This window comes from Halichoerus grypus, chromosome 10 (assembly GCF_964656455.1).
Source record: "Halichoerus grypus chromosome 10, mHalGry1.hap1.1, whole genome shotgun sequence".
NCBI classification, from domain to species: domain Eukaryota; kingdom Metazoa; phylum Chordata; class Mammalia; order Carnivora; family Phocidae; genus Halichoerus; species Halichoerus grypus.
The window spans coordinates 48,416,755-48,433,925 of record NC_135721.1 but is presented as its reverse complement, the minus strand read 5'-3'; the positions used below and the strand labels follow the sequence as shown (position 1 = coordinate 48,433,925).

General features: G+C 44.4%; 1 protein-coding gene across 1 annotated transcript; it reads left to right on the top strand.

The window, feature by feature from the left end:
* Positions 1-259: 259 nt before the first annotated feature.
* On the top strand, positions 260-7,394 carry C10H2orf78 (chromosome 10 C2orf78 homolog). The gene is made up of 3 exons (XM_036084438.2): positions 260-397; positions 3,849-4,610; positions 5,485-7,394. The coding sequence occupies exons 1-3, from the start codon at positions 298-300 to the stop codon at positions 7,392-7,394; spliced, it is 2,772 nt and encodes a 923-aa protein (XP_035940331.1). The 5' UTR covers positions 260-297.
* The last annotated feature ends 9,777 nt before the right edge of the window (positions 7,395-17,171 follow it).

Genomic DNA, 17,171 nt, shown 5'->3' with positions numbered 1-17,171 from the left:
TCCCCTAACATAAGATCCTGGGGAAAGTGAGACTATCACATCTGTCTTGTAAGATTAGGTACCACTTAGGTGTTGTCTTAGCTCTCCTACCACTCCTTCCACCCAATCCCGTCTTCTTGTTGGGAATCTGACCTCCCCATTGGCTCCCTCATACCTTTAAACTGCCTGCTTTGTGACATCATTCTCCCACCAAACCTACCACCACCTGGTAGAATCTTGGGGTTTCCATGGAGTTGTCTGTAAATAAATTTGGATCATCGCAAGTGACCAGTGACCGGTGACCTTCGTACTGGACACATGTATTCCTTGGCTTCAGCCGCTCCGACACCCTCTAGTATCGGCTCCTCATCCCTTTTTTCTGCAGTGGATGTTTCCTCTTCTTCTCTAACCATGCCTGGTAAGGAAAGAGACTTTTAAAAGTTTTTCATTGGATTTTTTTTTTTTTACCTAAATTTAGTTGTAGATTCAAAATAGAACGGACTAATGGGGGAAAGTACTGAACTAAAAATCTGAGACCTCATTTCAGTTTTGACGTTGGCATTTACTAGCTGTGTGACTTTGGATGAGTCATTGACTCACAAAATCTGTTTTTTCCTTGTCTGTTATGTTAGGATGTTAGATTGGTTGTTCTCTCTGGTCCCTTTATTTTCTAATATTGAGCCTTAAAGGGCACCCATGGAGAAAATGAAATCAGAGATTTCTTGAGAGTGTTTCAACAGAAAGAGAGAAAACCTCAGTTATGTAGAAAACTAGCAATATTTACCAAGATGTTTCATCTGAAATGGTCCCTCCACTAATATTTCAACTGTAGTATTTTAAATTTACTGCTGTTCAGAAAGTCAGAGTCACATGATTTGAAGTTTTCTACCCGGTGTGGGTGAAAAAGGAAATCAGGGAAAGAGGATGGAGAAGAGTGGGCTCTGGGGAGGCAAGTCTTAAAAGGTAAGGAAGTTCAGGATTGCCTCCCTCAACACAGGCCAACAGGAACCAAGGGGGAGGAGAAAATAATAAGAATGAAGGGGAGGCGGGGCGCCTGGATGGCTCAGTCAGTTGAGCGGCTAAATATCTGCCTTCGGCTCAGGTCATGATCTCCTGAGATGGAGCCCTGCATCAGGCTCCCTACGTGTTCAGCGGAAAGTCTGCTTCTCTCTCTCCCTCTCTCTTTCCAAAATAAATAAATAAATAAATCTTAAAAAAAAAAAAAAAGAATGAAGGGGAAGAGTAGAGGAGCTCTCAAGAAAAAAAGAGGTGGTTTAGGATGCATTGTTGAAGGGAACCAAAGATTTTAAATTAAAGCAGAAAGAGCATAAAGTGAAATCTGCTTAGAGCAGGGCAAAACAAAGTTGATTTTAACAAACACTTCCATTAATAGACAAGGCAGGAAAGGAAGGGCAGAATAGGGCCTCACCAGGAAAAGCAGCTTACAGAAAAGTCATACTCAGCTGTTTGGGTTTTGTTATTGCCCCCCTGAACACAGATGGCACTTAAAAGTTTAAAATGTAAACATTTTAGAAATACAATTTAGAAAAGATGCTTCCTATCAACAAGCAACTAATAAAAGTAGCTATCTAAGGGGGGATGGAAGAAACAGAATTTTCAGTTTTATTTCTTTTTTTTTAAGATTTTATTTATTTATTTGACAGAGAGAGACACAACAGGAGAGGGAACACAAGCAGGGGGAGTGGGAGAGGGAGAAGCAGGCTTCCTGCTGAGCAGGGACCCCCGACGTGGGGCTCGATCCCAGGACCCTGAGATCATGACCTGAGCCGAAGGCAGACGTTTAATGACTGAGCCACCCAGGTGCCCCTCGGTTTTATTTCATTTTGATTTTTAAGCTATGTAGATGTTTTGCTTATTAAAAATCAGACTAAGTTTGTTTTAAAATTGGCATCTCCTAGATTGAATCATAAGGCTGCTTCTCATCTCTACAGTTATTTTCTTCCCAACACAGAGGGCACACATCTGTTTTTAGATCTTAGTTAGCAACCTAACAAGAAAAGAAAAAATCAAGCCCCACATCTCTAATTCCACATTTATCTAAAACAGTTTTGTGGAGTCCTTTGGGTTTTCCTACATTAAAAATTTTTTAATTTGATTTTAGTGATGATGGCTTTTTTAGGCTTTGAGGGTGACATTTTCCTGGATGTTGAAGATGATTAAAATAAATTTTTGGATGAATATAAAAACCTTCATGATGTTTTTTAAGTGTTCGCTTTTGTTATACGATTATATTGAAATATATATGTCTTTCTTATTGTTTTCTTCTGATTTTATTTATTTTTTAACTTAAATTCAGTTAATTAACATATAGTATATTATTAGTTTCAGAGGTAGAGTTCAGTTGAAACATATATTTCTACTAGACCTAGTACCTGTTACTTGCTGGGTAATATTCAGAAAAAATGTGAATGAACCCATAATGGAATTCCTTTAAACTTACTATTTCCCTCTCTGCTTTGTACCAGATTTTATTGAAATATTTGTCTACAAAAATTGTGGCTACCTCTACATTCACATTTATGGCATTTGCTGCTTGTGTGGCAATTTTTACTGATATATCTTCTCTGTCTGTATGCACTGGCTAGGAACTCATTCTATTGTGGGCTGTGTTTTGGTTAGTAGTATTCAGCAAAATAGGGTAGGCAATACTCCCATCATATTGCATATATGATACAGAATTTCATTTATTAGTGAACTTATTATGCCCTGATGCTTGCTAAGTATCCCAGTTTTCGCTAATATCTATATATTTCTTCTTAGTTCTGTAATATATGTTTTTCATGATTTTTCAGTCTTTCCAGAACATAATATATCTTCCTTCATATAAATATAAAAAGTGTAATGTACCACTTTCATTCATGTAAGAATTATTTCCATTATTAGCATTGTTATTATTATTATAACCACTTTATAGATGAGTAATCTGAAGCTCAGAGAGTTTAAATAACTTTTTTCTTTCAAAAAGCACTTCTTGAGAAACTTACTCTCAGGTAGTCATTATGAGGTAGGATCAGAAACCAGATTTAAAGGAATAAGAATGACCCTTTTTTCTTTTAAAAAAGATTTTATTTTCAAGTAGTCTCTATACCCACCGTGGGGTTCGAACTCACAACCCTGAGATCAAGAGTCACACACCCCTCTGACTGAGCCAGCCAGGCGCCCCAAGAGGGACCCTTTACATTTACCAGTGGACTGAGCTGTATGTGAACTCTAGGAAATAACATGTGAACTGCACAAGCAAAATGAGACACTGAAGTTACAATATGGTCATAGCTGTACTGTTCTCTAATGGGGGGAGGAAAGGTCTGTATTAGTTGCATTTCTCCTGGCTTCTGACAGTGTCATGCTCAGAGTAGGGTCCTGGCAAGAAGTCATGATACTTAGGCTCTGTAACATGGTAATGAGATCTAACATCAGGGGAGAACTTGAACAAGTCAATGTGACCTCCCTGAGCCTCAGTTTTGTCCCTTGGAGGACGTGAGAACAGACGCTCTCTGAGGCCCTCCGAGTGCTGAAATGCTTCATTCTAGAACGAAGTGTTATGCGAGTGGCTGCTGGGGCAGGCTCCAGGCAAAGCTAGGGCAGGGAGAAGGCTGCTTCTCGCCTACAGAATGATGCATGAAGCACACCACCTGGGTCTTCTGCACACCCGGGCCCAAGCTGGAGCTCGGGCGGTGACTATAGAAGAGTACCGACCACCATCCTACACGGTTTGGGTTTTGGTATCTCAGCAAGCGTTGGTATCAGAGGCTTCCTGGTAGCAACAACTTTAAGATAATGCTGTTCCTCAAACATAGTGAGAATTGATCCATCCCCCTGATTTTTCATCACCCTCTTGTTCCCTACAGAAAATTTCCAAAATCCATCTTTACTTGGAACTCCAAACTCTCTGCAGCTCTCTCTCCCCGTGGTGAGCAATGCGGCTTCCCTGACAGGAAGCATCTGCAACTTCTCCCAAGTCTCCGCTCCAGCGGTCAGTTCGGCATGGCTACTGCCATCAGCTTCTGGCACCTCCTTCCAGCCACTCATGGGGAGTGCCTACCTTTACCAACATTCCAGTACAACCATGTTGTCTGGAGTTACTGGCCAGAGCCAGATCTCCACGTCAGTTGCTTCCTATCCCGGGATTTTTGAGTGGGATGTCACAGGAAGTACTGAAAAGAAGTCCTCTTCGCTCGGAGAGTTCACTGTGACTGTCATTGACCGGGACACAGCTGTGTCTTCCACGTCTATGGCAGCCCCGTATGATAAAACTTCAGAGGCCAATAACATGGTCCCTCTGTATCCATCGCTTTCCGCCAGCCTTGTTCAGGGAACACCATCTCAGATGCCAAATCAAGGACATAGCCTAGCACTTCCCTACCAGGAAGGAAGCCAGGTATATTACTATAATCAAGGCACACTGGGGCCTCTACTGTCTGGAGAACTTGGCCCCTGCCTGCAATCCTACGGCTCAGTGTCATACACCGGAAGTAGGGCCTCTGCCCCTCAGCCAGAAATGGTGATGGTACTAAAGGAGGTTCAGCCCGCAAACGTCCCACCACCAGCCTCCACCTCTGGAATCTACTACTCTGTGTCTGCCCAACCCCTCACAGAAACAAGTTTTCAAGGTGAGTAGAGATAGCAAGAGGGAGAGAAATAAGGTCAGCCTTCAAAAATAGGGTCAAATCTGCAGCTGAGAGGTAGTGAGTCCCCAGATGGGCAGAACGTAAGTCCTGAGAGGTTAATAACCACGATCCTTGCTCGGTGCTCTCCACTTTCAGACTCTGTTCAAGAACACTACACAGAGGTGGGAAGGTGGCACACTGTAATGGCCAGCGATGCTACAAGTGCAGGAACCCCAAGAGCATAGCAAGGGCTCCCACACTTTTCACTGCCCTAGCCGATCACCCTCCCTGTACTACCACACGGTAATGAACTCCCTTCCCTGAGCTATTGCTTCAGTCTCTTTGGAAAGCATTTCGGAACTCTTGTTGTGATGGAGCCTGTTTAACTGCCTCACTTCCTTAATTTACACCAGGAGTTAAGACCTCACATTCCGAGATCCTGTCCAAAGCAAGCAGGCTAAGAATTTACCCTTGCTTACATATTTTATCAGGAAGAGCTCCATTCCCTCTCCCAGTCCATGGTGTGAAGTATTCTTATTCTTTAAGGAAAGGGGAGAGACTTGAAGTGACTCTATATGAGAATGCTAGGCTTTGTTAAACATTTCATAATATAAAAACCACTTTTACTTCTTATTTGACTTAAAACAACCCTATAAAATACAAAGAAAACCAAGAACCAATGACATCAAATGATCACCTGTAAGAACTAGAAGTCACCTCCTATATCTCCTAGCGCTGCACGGTGCTGTCCTTGATCCTTAAGAAAAGCTGGTAGAACTGCCCTGCCCATTGCTGGGAGGTGCATGATTTCTGTGTTAGTGTCTAGGGGGAGCATCTCACTTACCAGGGAATGACTTTTTCCTTGATTCCTTTGTAGTGATGGAGACTTCCCTGGGGATGGAGACTTCCCTGGGATTGCAACCTCCAAGTCAGACATTTTGTCTGCCACAAACTCCTGAATTCCCCAAGTCCTGCAGTAGCAGAAATATCCAGATGCTTGAAAGTAACCCACCACCTGAGCTTGGAGACATCTCAATGATAGCTCCAGTCCAGAGTTCTAGTAATGTCCTGGCACTGCCTCCAGCTCCAAGCCATGAACAAACAGAGAACAAGAATTTGGATGATATTAAAACCAAGTGTTCAAAGCCTCTGGATGCCTACCAGATCCCAATAGAAAACCAAGACCCTCCACTACTTCCTTTAGAAATTCCTGATATTCACCAGCTCCTGGCCTGCATTGATCCCCCGGGCCAGGAGGAGCAGCCTGGTTCTGAAAACACCAATCTGGGAAAAAATACCCTGAGTCTCGAAGACCAAGTGAGCCTTGAAAATGAGCTTGAATCTACTGGTGGTTTTGCAGACATCGCTACACTGGTGGAGGACATTCATCTTCCCCAGCTCTTGAATTCCTTGAAAGACCTTGATCAAGCCAAAGGTCCCAAGGTGATCAAAGCCAAAGATACCAGAGTCATCAAGTTGAATCAGGTGCAAGAAAAGTCAAGTGTCATAAAGGCTCCCTCTAATCAGGTCAGGAAGAACAAGCATAAAGCCACGGAGCCTATCAACGGTGCTCCCAAGACCAAAATCCAGGTGAAGAACCCAGAGTGCCTCTTAGGGGGAGAAGTGGTTATTTGCGATGCTGTAGACAGTAACAGGGCTCCTGTGAACACAGCCAAGCATTCCAACAGCAAATCTCAGAAAGCTGCATCCAGCAGGTCCAGCAAAACTAAGAGCCATGGGCAGGAAAAGACCAAAAGGACCAGAGAAAACAACCCCAAAAAAGCTGAAGAGAGTAAGCAGTCAGGGAATAAAGTCAAGGCAGAGGAGAAGCCAACCATTCCCAAGATGAAGCGGAAGAAAAATCAACCCGAGCTTAGCCAAGAGACCTTTAAGAAGCCTCGAAGCTGCCTAGGCATGCACATGTTGGAGTCTGTGCAGGTTTTTCATGCACTGGGGAAGAAGAGTGATAAGAAAACTGGACTGTCTTCCTCCCGGGCCCTGGTAAGCTCCAGCAACCCGAAAGATGCCCAGCCATCCTCAGCCATCAAACCATGGCTTGATACCCCCCGTGAGGGTAAAGGTCCTCAGAAAAATCAAGTCAAAGCCCAGAAACGAGACAGAGGTGCTGACAAAGAGTGTCCCTCTCCATCCCAGTATGAGCTGCCACCTCCTGGGAAGGTCAAGTTGGTGCCTTTGCCTTTTCCAACCTTGGAGAAGCCTCAGGCTCGACCTGTTCCTAGGAGGCCACAGTCTCTGGCCTCACATCGGTCTTACCCTGCCCGGCCTGGTTCTACTAGCTCAGCTCAACCTGTTAGAGTCAATTCATCCCGGCTGACTCCTGCCTCCTTGACAGGTCCTGCCAGACCAGCTCAGCCAATTTCAACCAATCCCACCCGACCAGGTTTGACCAACCCTACCCGGCCTAGTGTCCCACAGTCTGCTGCCTCTAGGCCTGCACCCTACAAAACATCATCTTGCACTTCTCTCCAGTGGGAGCCTGCTCGCCCTGCTGTGACCAAGCTTCAGTCCCCACCCAAACCTCAAAGTCAATTTCTACTCCAAGACTTCTGCTTTCAACCAATTCCATGGAGGAAACCCAATGTCCCTGAGCCAGTAATGTCAAAGCCCATCACAAAAGAGCAGAGGCCAGAGCGGGAAGCCATGAAGAGGCAGGCTCAGCAAGAGCGTGAGAATGCTGCCAAATACACCTCTTTGGGGAAAGTGCGGTTTTTCACTGAGAGGGAAAAAGATATGGAAATTGCTCGATATTATGGCTATGCAATATAAGAAGTGCTAGGATTGTTGGTACCAATTCATATATAGATAGATAGATATAAATTTCTCTATTTGCGTATATTTTAAGACTTAATAAAACGTAATAAATATAATTAGTCGATTAGAAATAAAGAAGCCTTTTTGAGTTCTGAGGTGCTGTTAACTGTGGTTTTTCTTTGGTGCGGGTGGGGATCAAAGGCTGCATGAGAGAGAAAGAACTGGAAGTTGGATGGGAGAATGAGAGAAAAAGATAAGAAAAGAGAAAGGAGCTTGGTCCAGGCCTAGAAAGGCCAAAAGAGGAGAGAGATTTTATGGGTTTATAAAAAGCAGGAGTGGGGGAAATGGCAGAATCAGGGTCTGAGGTTAGGCTTAAAAGAATACATTTTGTATAGACTTGAAGATGATAGAAGATGAGTCTTGGTTGACTAGGAAAAATGTAAAGCCTTTCATGGAGACTGGCCCTATGTCCCATGTCCACCAGGTAGGGATTTTTGAAAACAAGAGACTCAGGACACACCTCCAGAAGGTTTGGGTTGCCTTATCCATCTGACTATGGTTGGGTAAGGGAAGTATAAATCATAGGGGAATCTACCAGAAGGATTGCAAGGACTCACATTTATCGTGGGGGCAGCTGGTAACAGGAGCCTAGCCAAGGGAACTGCGGCAGCAGGGGGGCCACGCAGAACCGGGCCTGGGATATAAATCACCGCTTCCGGAACACCGATGCCCCAGGCCCGCGAACGCACTGCTCCAGTGAACGTGCACAATAACCTGCAAGGCTAGTCCCGCTGTGCCACTTGACTAGCGAGATTCGGCAATGGGCTTAGGTCACGCTGCGGGCGGAGCGCAAGGCTTCCATTTGAGGCCTCTATGGCTCCAAAGCCTTCAGTATTTGCAAGCGCCGGTAGGCGGCCAACCTGGCTTTCAGAGCACAGCGTCCGGAGGTTACTGGTGGTCGAGATCAAACTTCTGGAGGGACCTAAATGTTAACTTGAGGGGCCTGTCAGGTCGTCCTCCATCGGCGCTGGCGCATGCCGGCTTCTCTAAACGTGACCAACCCAAGCGCACGAGAAAAATCCGCCGGTCCCTCCCCGCAGGGTAAGAGCGGCGGGCGCCGGGCGCCGGAGCGCACCGGGTAGCGCGCGCACAGCGGCAGCACGCGGGCGCCACGGCTCTAACTGTGCTCCTCGGGACCTCGTGGGGCGGCTGGAGGGAGGGAGGCAGGGTGGGGGGAGGGGAGGGGCGGGGCCTGAAAGGGAATGGAGTGGGGGAGGGGAGAGATGGGGACAGCGAAAGTCACCACGGGAAAACTGGTCATTTGCATTTTAAAAATTATTTTGTTTGAGATATAATTATCATTCCATAAAAGTCACCTTTTGAGATGGTAAATTCAGTGTCATTTAGTACATTCACAAGCTTGTGCAACCATCACGATTATCTAACCCTTAACATTTTCATCACCCCAAAAAGAAACTCTCTTAACCATTAGCAGTCACGTCTCATTCCCTCGTCCCTCCAGCCCCTGGCAACCGGGGATCTGCTTTCTATCTGTCTGGATTTGCCTTCTCTGGACATTTCATATGTATGAAATAATACAATACATGACCTTTGTGTCTGACCTCTTAGCATAATGTTTTCAAAGTTTATCCATGTTGTAGTGTGTCTACATCATTGCTTTTTAGGACTGTGATATTCTATTGCATGGCTCTACCACATTTGTTTAATCATTCATCACTTGGTGGACATCTGGGTTGTTTCCAATAGTATTTTACATTTTTCAAGAGTTTATTCACTACATTTCACAGATAATGAGATAGGCTCGGAGACTGTCAAGAATTTGCCCAAGATTAAGAGCTAGCAGTTGGGGGAGCTGGGGTTTGAACTCAGGCAGTCAGACTTCAGAGGTAATAAATTCACATGATGGGACAAGGTACAAAAGGTATTCAACAGAAACACCCAGCTGCCCACTTCCCTGCCCCCTAAGAGATATCTACTCTTGCCACACTGTGACTCCTTCCAGAGAAATTATTTATGTCTCAACATGTATATATCACAGTGTTTTGACTAATTTGTCCCACTGACTGGTAATGTCACTTTTATAGCATACTAAATTCTTATATGTATTTGTATTACTCTTTTCAGAGTTGTCCTGGCTTTTTTGCCAATCTTTTCTGTTTGCCATTTCTCTAGAATTCTTTTTATCTTCTTTTTGATTTTTAAAAATTTCCTACTTTTCTTGTTTGTTTCTCTTAAGGCCTTATCCATTATGTTCATTAACTCTTATGTTATTTTTAATTTAAGTCTTCATTTCTGAAATTTTTAATTTTAGTTTTAATTCTGTCCGGAGCTCTTTCCTCTCGCCAAATTCTGATTTATGTTGTTCTTTCATGGTTTTTTGTTTTGTTTTGTTATGGTAAAATATACATAACACAAAATTGACCGTTTAACCATCTTTTTTTTTTTTTTAAGATTTTATTTATTTATTTGACAGAGTGAGAGAAGGAACACAAGCAGGGGGAGTGGGAGAGGGAGAAGCAGGCTTCCCGCGGAGCAAGGAGCCTGAGGCAGGGCTAGATCCCAGGACCCTGGGACCATGACCTGAGCAGACGCTTAATGACTGAGCCACCCAGGCACCCAACCGTTTCACCATTTTTAAGTCTAGAATTCAGCGGCATTAAGTACATCCCTGATGTGGTGCAACCATCAGCACCGTCCACATTTAAAATAATTATGTCCAAAAACTGAGCAGGACTCCAGAAAGACGGAGCCAGCAGTCTAGTTTTTGAATCTCCCCAACCTTCTCACGGAAATAGATCAACAAAACCCAAAATGCCATTTCCCATTTCCAGAGCTTTTTCATCACCCCAAAGAGAAACTGTGGAGCCGTTAGATATTAACCTCCCCTTCCCTCCCTCACCCCCTCTTCTTTCATCTCTTGCACTGCGTCTTCAAATGTCTTTTAGCTTGTTTTGAAATAGCGTGTTCCGATCTTGATCTGCTTTGTGGGCCTGTCTTTTCGGACTTGCTTTCCTTGCCTGAGGGGATGCCATTCTGCTCCTTATTCGCCTTTCCTGATGCTACCTGTCGAGGCTGCTTTTAGGCCGACAGGCTGGAGCGGGGGAAGGCGGAAAGGGCCACAGCGACCACGTGGCTGGATACAGCCGGGCCCGGCGGGCGCCCACCTCAAAATATCCATAGGCCCTTAGTAGCCAACGGGCTACTTACAACCCAGGCACAGTCAGCATAAAAGGGAAAATTCCGTGCGTCCCCTCCCCCCGCCCCTTCCCGCGTTAAGTACAGCGCCACCCACTGTCTCCTCCCGACAGCTTCCGTCTTCTGTCCTGCTCCCCGCTCCCTTGCGGTGGATTCAATGAACTTCTCTCTCCTTTGTTCGGCCTCCCGCGCCACCAGCTTCCACCGGATCCTCGCCCCACATTTGGGGGCCCACCATCCGATCCCATGGAGACAGACCCCACGCTACCTTTGTGTGGGACTAGATCTCAATCCTTTGTTGTCCATGTTTTAAGTGAAATCAGCGTTCGTGCACTTTGAAAAGGAGTTGCGGTTGAGGACCACGTTGCTAACTGCACAGAATTTGTTTTTTCGTTCGTCGTTGTTCGTCAAATGTAGTATTCAAAAACGCGGCAGCTTGCTCTCTGAGGTTTCCTGGCTCTGTTGCCTTCCCCAGACTTTTATCAAGACATTTCCCCTTGTGTCTGACGGTCTGTGAGAAGCTTCTCCTCTGGGCCGTATCCTGGAACAGCGCTCTGGCTGCTCAGTGTCAGGACAGAGGGGGCAAGAGCACCCCAGTCCTTTAGACACTCTCCCGGGCACCTTGTGTGTAGCCACTAGGTGGGTGGACAACACCCCTCCGGGTCTCAGCTGCTGTTCTCACCTTGACCCACCTGCTGAGTGAATACCTGTGGGCAGTTTGAAGTCCTCCTGCCCTCCAGGCCATCACATGGGTCCTCCTGATTACCCCGGCCTCTCATGCAGACACCCGAACCAGGCAGGTCTGGGCCTGTGGCTGGTGCTCTGCCCCACTGTTTTGTGCAGGGCTCAGCCCATCAATAACCAATGTGGTTGGAGCAGCCCTCTGGTTCTTACTATAATTTCAAGTCCTTTAGCAACAACCATCAGGGAAGTTTGAAAAAATAGAGGTTTATTACTTACAAGACTTGGAAATTACACGGCATACCTGGGGCCCCACAGCGAGGTCGCAGGTAGAGAGAGCGCTGGGACCAGGGGTTCTGCTTTTATTCTGGTCAAGGGTGGGGCCTAGGGTTTCAAGGACTCACTCCTTAGTGGTGAATTTAAAACATAGGAGTGGGAATTTAAGGGAAAAGAAAAGACAAGTGGCCCAAAAGTTCAGTTATTGAAACTGACTAAGATTTCTAAATCAAAGGAGCCTCAGTTGGCTATTTCTCCCTCGTGTGGCTAGCACTGTGTTTATTGGAGATAGCTGTCTTTGAAGGGGATGCTGAAATGGATAACTCAGCAATCAAAGCTTATGCCAGGCACTTGCATTACAAACACACACACACACACACACACACACAAAACAACTGTTAGGGCTTACATTACACCCACCCCCTTGTTTGGCGGTGGGGGGCGGTGCGGGGGCGGTAAATGCTACCCATGGGCATTTGGTTTTGGTTGGTCTATTTCTGTGAGAGGATTTGGGGAGATTCAAAAAGGATGCTGCTGCCTCCATCCGTCTGAAATTCCACTCCAGGGACGCCTGGGTGGCTCACTTGTTAAGTGTCTGCCTTCAGCTCAGGTCATGATCCCAGCATCCTGGGATCGAGTCCTGCATGGGGCTCCTTCCTCAGCGGGGAGCCTGCTTTTCCCTCTGCCTGCCGCTCCCCCTGCTTGTGCTTTCTCTCTCTCTCTGACAAATAAATAAAATATTAAAATTTTTTTTCATTAAAAAAATGAAATTCCACTCCACCATTTGACATAATTATTTTAAATTTGGGGGTTCTATAATTTTCAGTTCCTGAAAGCAGAGCCCCATTTGCCCTATCCTCTTTGGGACTCTGGCTCAGATGAAGTTTTCTGAGTCTCCCCTGTCTGTATTTGCTCAGTCCATGTTTGGAATAAGAAGTCAAAACATAATAACTTCTAAGAGGCTCCTGGGTGGAGGGACATTTGACCACCATGAGAGGTGGAGGGTCCGGAGGCAGGCCCTGGTCAGGAATGTGCATTTTTTCCTTCCCTTTTTTTCTTCTCTTTGTATCTGCTTCTCTAAACACGGCAACATGGAACCGCCAATCTGCCCTCCTCTTAGCAAAATATCTGGTCCATGCAGCGCTTTCTTCATCTCAGGTCATAGTAATACTTTTTCCAGAAAAAGTGTAAGGAGGCTTTGCAGTCTTTTGACTCTTCTCTTTCCCAACCAGCCACATATCTCAACCACACATCTGGAACATCAGCAAATTCCATCTGCCTTACCTTCAAATGGTACCTAGAACTTGTCACTTCTGACCACTTTTCTCCCTTTCTACTCCAGTCCAAGCTCCTGTCATCTCCTGCCCGGGTATTGGCAGAGCCTCCTAACTCAGTGGTTCCCAAACTTTCTCTATTCACCGAACCCCTGGTGTCTCACCTATAGGCTCAAAGAAATGCCTTACAATCCCATTTATTAAGTAGTTAGGTGCCAAAAATGTAGTAAGTATTTATGCCTGTAGTAGGCTGGATAATGGCCATCCAAAGAGATCAGGTCCTAATCCCTGAAACCTGTATATCTTACTACCTTATTTAGAAAAAAAGATCCTTGGGTATGTGATTAACTAAGGATCTTGATATGGAGAAGTTAGCCCAGCTTAGCAATCACATATGTCCTTTTACTTATTTATTAAGTACTCTCTATGCCCAGCGTGGGGCTCAAACAACCCCCAGATCAAGAGTCCCATGGTCCACCGACTGAGCCAGCCAGGGGCCCTTCACACGTAAGACTGAGGCAGAAGGAGACTGGATACAGACAGCAGAGGAGGAAGCAAAGATCGGAGTGTGGCAGGCAGAAGCCACCAGATCTGTAAGAGGAAAGGAACGAAATCTTCCCCCAGAGCCTCTGGAGGGACTACAGCCCTCCTTACACCTTAATTTTGTCCCAGTGACACTGATTTCAGACTCTGGCCTCCAGAACCGTGAAAAAAAGAATTTCTGCTTTTTTTTTTAAGCCACCAGATTGTGGCATTTCATTAGAGAAGCTGCAGGAGAAAAATCCTCCAGTCACAGAATACATTGTACAATAATACAATGCTCCAACAACTAAGTAGACATTTGAAAAATAATACCTATAAATGGAAAGAAACAATATTTTTATTTCACTCTTAAATAACCACAATTACTTGCTAATGGAGAGTGCGTGAGTTGGGCACTGCACAACATCTCAAACCTCGGAGTGAAATTGGACACTGCCAGCCTCATTTCCTGCCCCACACTGATTTTCAAAGAGTACTGGCTTTTTAGTACAGGGGCTGCCAAGAACCCAACTTCACAAAGATATGGCAGCCCTGAAAGGAAAGTAGCATGACCTAATGTTGAAACTGTGAACCACCTACTAGCTGGAAGCTCACACGGTATCTGACAGATGTCAGTATTGCTGTGGATCCTTTAAAACTTTAAAATATCCTGCTACACGCTGATGAATTTGCCATGGTAAGCTGGGGGCACCCCGGTGTAACACAATCCAAAGTGACTTCTCAGCTCCCACTCTTGCCTCTCTAAAATTTGTCAACATGATCACTATAATGATCCTTTCAAAACACAAGTCAGATCCTATCTTCCTTCTGTTAAAACCCTCTCATGGCTCCTCATTTTTCTCCAAGTCAAACCCAATGTCCCTACAATGGCTTCTATGGTCCTACCTACATCAAGGGTCAGGAACATTTTCTTTAAAGAGCCAGACAGTAAATATGTTTGTCTTTGTGAGCCAGATGGTCTCTGTCTCAACTACTCAACTCTGCAGTTGTGGCATGAAAGCAGCCACAGAAATTACGTGAGCAAATGGGCATGTCTGTGTCTCAATAAAACTTTATTACAAAGACAGGCCACACTGTAGTTTGCTGACCCCTACCCTACATGACCTACTGCTATAGTCCCTTTTGCTCATCTCTATTCCAGTCACTCTGAGTCCTCATTGTTCCTTAAGTACATGAGCAAGCTCCTGGCTCAGGGCCTTTGCACTTGCTGTTTCTTGCCTGGAATGCTCTTCTTACCACCAAGTCTGCACTCAAATTTTCTCAATGAGGGTTTACCTGATCACACTATTTGAAATTGCAACTGCCTCCTATACTTCTCCTCTCCTTCAATCTGTTCCCTTTTCTCCCATAGCGCTTAGAATCTTCTAATATGCTATGTAACTTACTTGTTTAACGTGATAATTGTTTATAATCCATCACTCCTTCACCCATCACTAACATGTAAGATCTTTGAGGGCACGGTTTTTTGGTTTTTGTCTGCTTTGTTCACTGATACATGCCCAAGGCCTTGAGCAATGTTTGGCACATGGTAAGTACACAATAAATATTAGCTGATTGACTGAACGAATATTTTTCAGAGTATAATTATAGTGGCATGCAATTTTTTTAATCTCCCATTCAAAGGTGTAGTGCCTAGTCATATGGCAGTGTTTTCGCAAAGAAATATGGAAACCGAATGTAAAATTATAAAATCCCTCAACCTAAAGTGTCCAATTCAAATAACCCTAAAGTTTCTCATCTCATTTAACCCTTGTTGAAATTTACAATCTTCAGAATGTCAATCTTACCTAAAACAAAAGGCTTTAACTCACAGCTAACTAGCAAGTAACAAAGGAATAAAATATGTCTAAAATTAAATTGACCCCTTGTGTATACATTTAAGCATTAATTGTAACAATACACACACATTAAAAACCTTTCCAAGCACGCGTAAGAATTTTCCCAACTAGAAATTTTTCTTGGCATTGGAGTTACCAGTCTTCAAACAAACTGTAGGTGGAGCTCCAAACCTCAGATTCATCTTGATGTTACCAATTTTACTGTAGCTGTCTTCTCAAGGAACAACTTCATCAGGTAATTCCAACTTCAACTGAAAAGGAACATAATTTGCATGCATGTGCAATGTTGCATATGTTGCAATATGTCAGCATTAAAGATCCCAGTACACTTGCTGCATCCCCCCCCGTTTTTTTGAACAGCTCATTCCACATCTTTTTTAAAGTGTTTATTTTCAAAATTCTATTTGTCATTTTATATTCCCAATGGGTTCACAGCAAGAATTTTAACAATGTGAACAATTTGTCTGTAGTACACATTCCATTTCTGCTTTCAGAGCATTCCCATTCCATAGCAATGTTCAAAATAGGCTGTTTCAGTGTTTTGGGGCATGGAGCTCACCTAGCATCTACTTGAGAAACTTAATCATCTTTTAAAGAACTTTTTCCCTTCTGATGGTCCCAAGCTCTCATCCGTGAGGGCCTTATAACAACAGAAACTAAGTTTTCCTTTGTTATTATTGTAGACCAATTGCCTGACGTAGAGTCCTGAACATGATACATACTCAATAAATATTTGCTCAATTAATGAAGGTGTCTAGCCTTGGAGGTTTCCTGCTCCTAACTCTAACTGCCTTGTAGAGAGGACTTGGTCCCAAAAGTATAATGAACACTGTTTTTCATTGTTCATTTCAGTTATCACCATAATTGGCTAGCTATCCTTATAATTAATTTTGGGGACTGTGAGACAACATTTATTTTAACAACATTTGAACATTCAACAATATTGAATGTTTTCTGGGGTCCCAAGCTATCCCAGGTACTGCAGATACACCTGTAAGGAAGTCAAACAAAGTTCCTATCTTCCTATCTTAAGGGGGAATGAAAGACAATAATCAATCCAGACCATAAAAGACCAAAGCAGACAGTGGTAAGGACTATGAAAAGAATTCAAATAAGGTCGAGTGATAGAGGGTGACTGGGTGGCTACTTAGAGTGTGTGGTCGGAGGAGGTGACATGTAAACTGATATGTGAATGACAACGGGGAGCCAGCCAAGTGAAGACCAGGGTAAGAGCATCTCAGGAAGAAACATCTGTGCAAAGGTCTAGAATGAAATAGTAGATGTTCAGACAGTGTGGTGGAGACTAGTAAGCAAGAGGGAGAGTAGGAGATGAAGTCAGAGAGACAGCAGGGACCAAGTCACTCTATAAGCCACGGTGAGGAATTTGGATTTTTTAATTCCAAGTGCCATGGGAAGTAATTGGAGGGTTTTAAACCCAGGAGCAATAGGACCTGATTTTTGTTTTAAAAAGAATATTAGGGGCGCCTGGGTGGCTCAGTTGGTTAAGTGTCTGCCTTCGGCTCAGGTCATGATCCCAGGGTCCTGGGTTCGAGCCCTGCGTCGGGCTCCCTGCTCATCGGGGAGTCTGCTTCTTCCTTTTCTTCTGCCCTTCCTCCTCAATTGTGCACTTGCTCTCTCAAATAAATAAATGCAATCTTAAAAAAAAAATAAAAAGAATATTAGCTGCTGTTGTAAGATCGCACTGAAGTAGGTAAGAATGGATGTCATCCCTGTACTAATGAGATTGCCTTGTCCCTGAAGGTATGTCTCTCACCACAGGAGTAACAAGGAGGCAAGTGATATGTGCCTGGAGTCTTCCTTGTTTTTAGCTTCTCCACAAAGCCCATTTGGGCATTTTTCTCTCTACCCTGATGCTATATATTGAGGTAAGAATTTTGCCTTTTAGGAGTCCTTTGCTGTTGCCCAGGAATGAGCAGGTAGAAATAAGCCTACAGGAGTGCAGG